Source organism: Loa loa (genome assembly GCF_000183805.2).
Source record: "Loa loa unplaced genomic scaffold supercont3.328, whole genome shotgun sequence".
NCBI lineage: Eukaryota > Metazoa > Nematoda > Chromadorea > Rhabditida > Onchocercidae > Loa > Loa loa.
In genome coordinates, this window is record NW_018108508.1 from 15636 (window position 1) to 24358 (window position 8723).

The 8723-nt window shown below is 23.2% G+C and overlaps 1 protein-coding gene across 1 annotated transcript; it reads left to right on the forward strand.

Moving 5' to 3' along the window:
* Positions 1-601: 601 nt before the first annotated feature.
* LOAG_10324 (hypothetical protein) lies at positions 602-6457 on the forward strand (the record flags this gene model as incomplete). The annotated part of the gene is made up of 13 exons (XM_003145850.1): positions 602-678; positions 1228-1345; positions 1667-1799; positions 2029-2178; positions 2543-2649; positions 3208-3377; positions 3794-3904; positions 4001-4081; positions 4453-4623; positions 4878-5067; positions 5207-5299; positions 5425-5519; positions 6091-6457. 13 exons carry the CDS (start codon positions 602-604, stop codon positions 6455-6457), a joined length of 1863 nt encoding a protein of 620 aa, XP_003145898.1.
* Between the last annotated feature and the right edge of the window lie 2266 nt (positions 6458-8723).

Below are 8723 nucleotides of genomic sequence, written 5' to 3' on the forward strand. Positions count from 1 at the left end.
GTTGTTGTTGTTTTTGTTGCTGTTTTTGTGTTGTTGTTGTCGTTGTTGTTATTGTTGCTGTTTTTGTGTTGTTGTTGTCGTTGTTGTTATTGTTGCTGTTTTTGTGTTGTTGTTGTCGTTGTTGTTATTGTTGTTGTTATGGCGTTGGCGTTGTTCTTTGCTAATATCAAATACAAAATGGAATATATTATCATTGCTTATTTTTTTTATATGAAATGCGCAATAATTTTTTTCTGTTGAACTTATTGAAGGATATTAATACAAATAATTAAGTGAACAAATAGTTGTTGATATCGAAACGACAACATATTTAATTATCCATTAAAACAATTATTTTACAATTATAGAAAATGCTTAAATGGGTTGGCAGTTAGTTTATTTACTAATTAGTGTTCGAAATATCATTTAATGGCAATTGACATTTATTTAAATATTTTTGATTTCATTTGAAATTTTATCGATAATTGAAATATTATTAACTATTAAACATGGAAGTAGCTAAAATTTATCATATTATATTATAATATTTATTGCCAAATTTAGTTCATGAATCACTTTTAAAATGATTTTAGAAAAATAAATACTTGATTTTTTTTAAGCAATGGAAAATTATAATAATGCATCAAATACCGATGGTGCGGTTTGTATAGCATGCAAAATGACCGTGATATTTTTCAGGTATTCCATATTTTCTATGATAATTTCTATTTATTTTACTTATTAAAATCTTTACTCATTTACTTTACTCATTCTTTATTCATTTCTATTTGCTTTATTTTACTCACTTCTCTTTCATTACTTTTACTCACCAAAAACTTTTTTTTTGGTCAATAATTTGTGATTAAAAATTTAACTTTTAAAAGTGGAAACTTTATTAGTACCGAAAAATAAATTTTTAAAAATGAGGAGAGATTAATTAAGCAAATAAATAATAACAATTGAGGAAATGTAATGCCAGCACTTTTTGGCTAAATTTTAAAGAACAAATGTAACATTGACAATTAGTAAATTTGCGTAATAAAATATGTAAAACTTAAAAAAGTAACATTAATGAATTGGATAATAAGACAATTAAAGCGAAAATATAATAATTAAAAAATTTATAGTAAAGCACTAATTATAGAAGAAAAATTTTAATAAATTTAATTAAAAACTTCTTTACTGGAATTAACTGGAATTAAATACCTTAAAAAATTTTCTTTTGTAACCTGTATAAATAATTTTTAGGTCATTGTATGAGAAAAATCGAACCCGAGATTCATTAATTGATATTGCAACATTTATTTGTCAATACTTTGTACATCGTGATTCATTATTATGCTATAGTTTAGCTAAACAATTTCGGGTATTACTCTTTTCTTTTCCTCCTCCATTCAAATTTTACTAATTAAAAATAATTATCAACTAAATGTAAGGTATGTATTTTGGATTTTAACAAACATTCCATGATAATTATCAGTTAACTTTATGATTATTAATACAGGCATACATCCTTTGCTTTGAATTTGTTTACTTTTTCTGTATAATTTTAATTTTAATTGATTCAAATTGAAACTGCATGGTTTAAATTGAAATTTAATTTCGCAAAATTTTATGCAACTAATTTCTTCAAATTTCAAAAATATTGAAATCCTCTTTTTTTCCACTTTTTTTTTTTTAAATTTAGGAAGAATTACTATATGTTATCGAAGAGTTAATTCTACAACCTGATGCATTATGTTCAATATTCCTGGATGATTGTTCCTATTCAAGAATGGATACATCATCGTGGAATATTACGTTACCACCAAAACGGCCAGGTTTATACTTCAAAAAAAAAAAATTCTGGAACTTCAATGTAATTAATATAGGCAAATATATAATATAATTAATATAGATATATGTGTTTTTCTTGCTCTTATATCTTATTCTTACTTTTTCTTTTTTTTTGGATTTTTGCAAAATTTTTAAATTATTATCAAAATTTGATTAATTTGTTGTTTTTTGTTACACGTATTCATATTTTATGGATTATATTAATTAGTTCAGATCAGAAATATCCGACTTATCCGGCTATGAGAAAGGATAATTTACGAGTATTACATATCACCGATTTACATGTCGATCCAGAATATGCTTCAGGTTCAGAAGCTAATTGTAGCAGTGAACTTTGTTGTCATATGGAATCCGGATTAAATGGTAATTTCTGTATTAATGCTGAAGAAGAAATGAGTTTAAATTTTACTTCAAACATTTAAACTGCCATTTTATGGTACAAAAAATTAAATTAATTATTAGCTAAATTATTTTCATCGATAATCCGAAAGAGAAAATGAAATGGTTATAATTTTCAGCTAAGAATTTTTCTGATCATTGACGATAATCTCAAATATTCTTTTCGAAAAAGTAAATTGATTAACTTTTTCAGCTAAGATTTTTTTTGATCATTAATGATAGTCTTAAGTATTCTTTTCAAATAAGTAAATTTCAAAAAAGTAATTCTAGTCAAAAATAAATTAATTACTTACTGCTATAGAAATTGAAGAATATCAATAAATTTCAGGATCAACAATAACGCAACAATCCGGTTATTGGGGTAGTCTTGCCGTATGCGATATACCATATCGGACGGTAGAAAATATGCTGCAGAATATCCAAAAACTTGGAAAGGTTATTTAATTATGGTGAATTCATTATATCGAAATGATAATTATCAAATTATTCTTTCGTTCATTATAATTTTTGTCTTTTTTCTTTCCATTTTTGAAGTACGCAAAAAAAACAAAAAAAAAGATTTTATTCTTTATTAATTTATTAATTATTTGGAATATAACTTTTTATTTGTTTTTGAATTATCTAACTTTCTAAATGTAATATTCAATAAATGTTAAATATTTAATATTAAACAGATATTATCAATATTTAATGTTTAATCAATACTGTAGCATTTACCGTGATATTCGATGAATATTGAACTGTCAACTTAGTTTTTAATTGATAATATTTACGAGACATTTGATGATATTTATGTTTTATTGATAATATAATGTATTGCAGATATCAGTATGATCACATAATATTTAACTTGATTATAATTTCTCCTTATTTTCTTTCTATCGTTAACTATTATTCTATCGATGATAATAGTTTTATTTTGTTATCAATTCATTACATATTTTATGCTGTAATAAGATGTGATAATGTAATAATATGATTGGCAAATTACAGATTGATTATATATTAGTTGGAGGTGATTATGAGTCACATATGGATTGGACATATACCAAAGTGAGTCATTTAAAAACGATTCGAAATCTTTCAACAATTTTGCACAATTACTTTAAGAATACCCCAATCTATTGGACATTGGGTAATCATGAGGGTGTTCCCGTTGATAGGTTTCCTTTCTTTCTTTCTTTTTGTTTTTTTTAAATTTAAAAAAGTTTTTGGTAATAATATGAAAATTGGCTAATACAAGAATAAGTAGTGGAAAATACTAAAAAGTTTAAAATTAATTAACAAATTCTATCTTACATTGCTAAAATATTTTTATTGTTAATAATTATAAATTAGTGTATATTTTTAAAATTAAAATTTTACATTGAAAATAAAGAAATTTTTATGAATATATTTTTAAAATTAAAATTTTACATTGAAAATAAAGAAATTTTTATGAATGAATTAAAATTAATTTCCGTGATAAAGTACATATGAATTTGATAAATTGGAGTGACATTGAAAGTATGGAAGAAAGAGAATTATTAGAAATGGAATAAATAATTAAAAAAAAGATTACAAAATTATAAATATACAGTTTTGCACCGCATTATATCCCGGCAAAATATCGTCCACAATGGTTATACGATGAATTATTACAATTGCAAAAATCGCTGCTTGATATAAAATCAATTGAGAGTGTCAAATAGTAAGTTTTAAATTTAAAAATTTAAGATTTCAATTTGAAAAAATAAATTTTTTCCTTCTTTAAAAACAGAAAATAAAATATTATTACAAATTTCAGTCGTGGCTCTTACGCTGTACAACTTTATCCAGGATTAAAACTTATATCATTAAATAGTGCTTATTGTGAAACTGCTAATTTGTAAGTATTAATTTATTCGCTACATTAATTCAGAAATGTATTAGATGTGATTTGTTCAATAATAATGATGATAGTGATAGTAGTGATAATGCTAGTCATTTTGATAAGAGCATGAATGATAAAAATTGCAATGAAAAAAAAATTATTCATCAAATTCTGAAATTATTGTAATAATGAAATACGATGATATTCATACATTGTTTAAATCCAAGAAATATTTATATTACTGTGTAAAGAATTACTTGTAATTATGATTATCGAATAATGATAATTAATAATATCATTATATTTGATATAATATAAATCTTTGATTATATTTAAATGCCAAATATTTCTACATTATCATGATGATAAAATTTTGATTGGTTTAGTTGGTTGCGTATTAATGAAACGGATCCGGATGGTACTTTAAGTTGGCTAGTTACGGAACTTCAACAATCTGAACATGATGGCCAATATGTACATATTTTATCACATATACCACCCGGTGATAATGAATGTCTCGAAAGTTGGGCAAGAAACTATTATAAGATTATAGCAAGGTTTTGTTATTTATTTATTTATTTATTTATATTTTGATCATTTGTTTATTTGTTTATTTCATATATTTTGTTTACTTGTTTATTACTCATTTATTACTTCCATTTTATATTTTTCCGCTAAGTATTTATTTAATTATTTATTAGTTGGTTTTTTTTTTATTTTTTAAATCTCTTCCATTTGTTACACTTCATTTTCTTCATTTATTATTCGTGCAAAATTGCATTTTAACTTCTCTTTTGCTGAATTTTTTCAGATTTTCAAAAACAATTCAAGCGCAATTTTTTGGTCATATTCATGTGGACAGTTTTACAGTACTTTACGAAAATATGAATGATGATTCATCGAAACCAATTAGCATACTTTATGCAACACCAAGCGTGACAACATTCAAATATCTTAATCCAGCTTTTCGAATTTATGAAATTGAACCTGGCATAAATTATGTTTGTTAGCGAAAAAAATTTTACGAGATTTTTTAAATTTTTAAATCGTAATGTTTTGCTTTTTTTTGATTTCCAGACTTTCTTTTTTTCTATAATTTTTTAATTTTTGTCATTTTTAATTTGCTTTGTATATTTTCAGCGTATAGTTAATTTTCATACCTATTTCCTAAATCTTACACAAATTGGAACGAACACTACATCACCAACGTGGAAATTACTATATTCAGCAAAGGTAAATATTAGTTGGGAAAAATTACTATTAGATGTTGCACTTATTTTAATTCTAACTTTTTAATTAAGATTAAAATGCACGAAATTGTTTACATTTAACAATGTTTATTAAAGATTAACTTTTAGGAAGAATATGGTTTAAATGATTTAAGTCCAACAAGCTGGGATCATTTAATCAATAAAATTATTTACGAAAAATCAGCCTATAATAGATTTATCAGGTATGATAACCATCTTTTCAATAGCATTTCGCCGATATTAGCCTTATAATTGACATATTTCGATTGATTTATCCAATCATTTTCTAATGAAATATAAATGTTATTGTTTTTATAACTAATAATACATCTACAGTAGAAGGAAATAGAAAATCATTTCATTCCAAATTTATTTAATTTTAGTTTTAAATTAACTCAAATTTACTTAAGTTGCTTAAAACATGGAAAATTATTTTAATTCAAATTTATTCGATGAATTGTTTCAAAGTAAATTTAATGTTATGACATTTTCAATCTTAGCATTTTATCAATCACTTATTTGTATATTTGTTCACTTATTTCACCAAACAAGAAAAAAAAAGAAAAATATCAATTTGTTTACTTTTCATGATTTGTTAATTTTAATTTCGTTATCTTTCGTGAATTGTTAATTTTAGTAATTTATTAATTTCGACGTAATTTTTTGTTCAAATTTACAATTAAAAAGAAAGTTAGTGAAATCAAATTTGTAATTCTTTTTTTTGAGATCTGATTTAAATTTTCCATTTTTACTTTTTTTTTCTTTGAATTACAGGAACAGTAATCGCCGCGATAATATTGTTTGTGAGGGAAAGTGTCGTTATAACTCGTTGTGTTTTTTGCGAAAAGGACATCATAATATGACACTATGTAATCATCTTCCATTCTATCGTAATACTATCAAACGAAGACCGCATAAGTTATCCGGAATTGTTGACAATATTGGCCAAACGGCACTTACTGTAACCAAAGAACAACAAGAACAACAACACCACCAACAACAACAACAACAAAAAGAACAACGACAACAACAACAACAACAACAACAACAACATACCGAAATCTTCATGTTATTAAAAAAGAAATTGCGATCATATATTATGAAAAAATTTCTTAAATTATTTCTATTTCCTGTGAATTAAATGAATGCATGAGAATTTTGAAATTGATACTATTCACATTTTCATAATTATTCAATTTAAAATATTAAATCAATCCCGTTCTTTTTTTTCGATTCTAATTTTACTTAATATTTGATTCAATTTTTTAATTCAGATATTTTGGGCAATATTTATTTTTAGTTAAAACTATTAGTTCAACAAGTTTCATTACCTGAAAATTTTGGTATTAATTAGAATTTATTATTTCCTTTCTTCTATGTGCCTTAAAATTTGGTGTTTCCTCTTTAATTACTAATTAAATGTTTTCCTTTAGAAAAAGACAAAGAAAAAAAACCATTTCGTGATGTTTACTTCCATATACTTCAATGAAGTGAAACAAATAAAAATTAAACGATGGAAATAACTGAAAAAAAAAAGTGATTCGAGCTACATACAGTATATTTCCTTCGATAGCCGTAATTAATGAAAAAATCCGGTTATAATTTAATTATTGAAAATAGAAATTGCAAGAATAAATGTGTTGTAATTAATCATTCCTTCTCTTAAATATTAATTTTTACCAAAGCAAATCATTACATTAAAAATAAATTTTTTAGATCATAATCGTTATTGTCTTCCTCTGTCATCTTCTGATCCTTTTGTTTTATTTTATAACATTAACATTGGCTTTGCAAAGATTACCTTTCGGAGTCATCTTTAAACTAATGAAATTATTTTAAAAAATACTTTCAAATCAAGAAAGTCATAAAAATTATTACAAAATTTATTTAGAATTACTAAATGAATTGTGAATAAAAATCATGAATAAAAATTTCGAATAAATATCGCTAAATGAACAAGAAGAAATTTGCCAGCTCTAAAATAGCCTCAGAAATTCTCCCAGTCTTATTGTTTCAAAAACTATCTTTAAATTAGTGAAATTGTCTGACAAATTATTTCCAAATTAATGGAAAGGAAATACTGATAAGTTGATAAAGTCTCCATCAAAAAATGATGATAAATTTATAGAACTAATTAAATTACTTTAAAAATCAAAGTTAATAAATAAAATTTATAATAAGTTGATAAAATTTTTATTGGAAAATATTAATAAATTGATAAACTTACTTATTACTTTTTTTCCACTTAATTGATTTTCAAAATATGAACAATTTGTTCTGGTAATAGCAATAACAAATTTCTGAGGTAAGTTTCATTTTTAATTCCATTTTAAAATCAATGCAAATTAATGCTGTAATAAGTAAGAAAGGGAGAGAGAGAGGGAGAGAAAGAGGGGAGAGGGAAAGAGAGAGAGGGACGAAATAATAAGAAGAGTGTTGAAATGTAAAAAGAAAAAGGAGGATGAATAAAAGAGAATGTAATCTTTCTCATTTCAAAAATTTTTTAACCAACATATGTTTGTTTAATTATAAATAGCATGTGAGCCTTTTGTTTAAATGTTTATCGTAATGTAGCATAATTTAATTGTTTTTAAAATATTTTAACAATTTTTATCAAATCATAACTTTTGATAAAAATAATCATTGAATTATTATCACTATTAAAAACAAAATTCTTTTCTTCTTTTTCTCTTTTTCTTTTCTCGTTCTTTTATATGATTGATGAAAAAATATATTAAGCTGGACAAGAGAAATTCTAAAAAATGGACGAAATTTACTTGACGTATACGAAATTTTTTTTTTGTTCAGAAATGGATGTTCCATTCGTTCAACATTAATTGGCAGTTATAATTTAAGCAAAGTTTTTTTCTTTTTTACTTAGTAAAAAATCAATTTTGTTGGAAGAAAAAAAACAAAAGGAGAAAAATCTCTCGCAACTGATTATTTTTCAAAATTAAATACAGCCTCTTTTTTCCTTGAGTTGACGAAAAATAATTTTTAAGGGATTCTTTCTTCTCTTTTCTTTCGCATCTTTTGTCACTCAAAAAAAAGTACTACTAGCAATAATAGTACATCGTTATTACTTTCACTATAACTTTTATCATAATAATGGTAGTTTTTGCTGTCGTTTATTATTATCATTATTAATTATTATTAAATGTTATTATTATTGTTATTATTATTATTATTATTATTAGTATTATTATTATTATTATTATTATTATTATTATTATTATTATTATTATTATTATTATTATTATTATTATTATTATTATTATTATTATTATTATTATTATTATTATTATTATTATTATTATTATTATTATTATTATTATTATTATTATTATTATTATTATTATTATTATTATTATTATTATTATTATTATTATTATTATTATTATTATTAT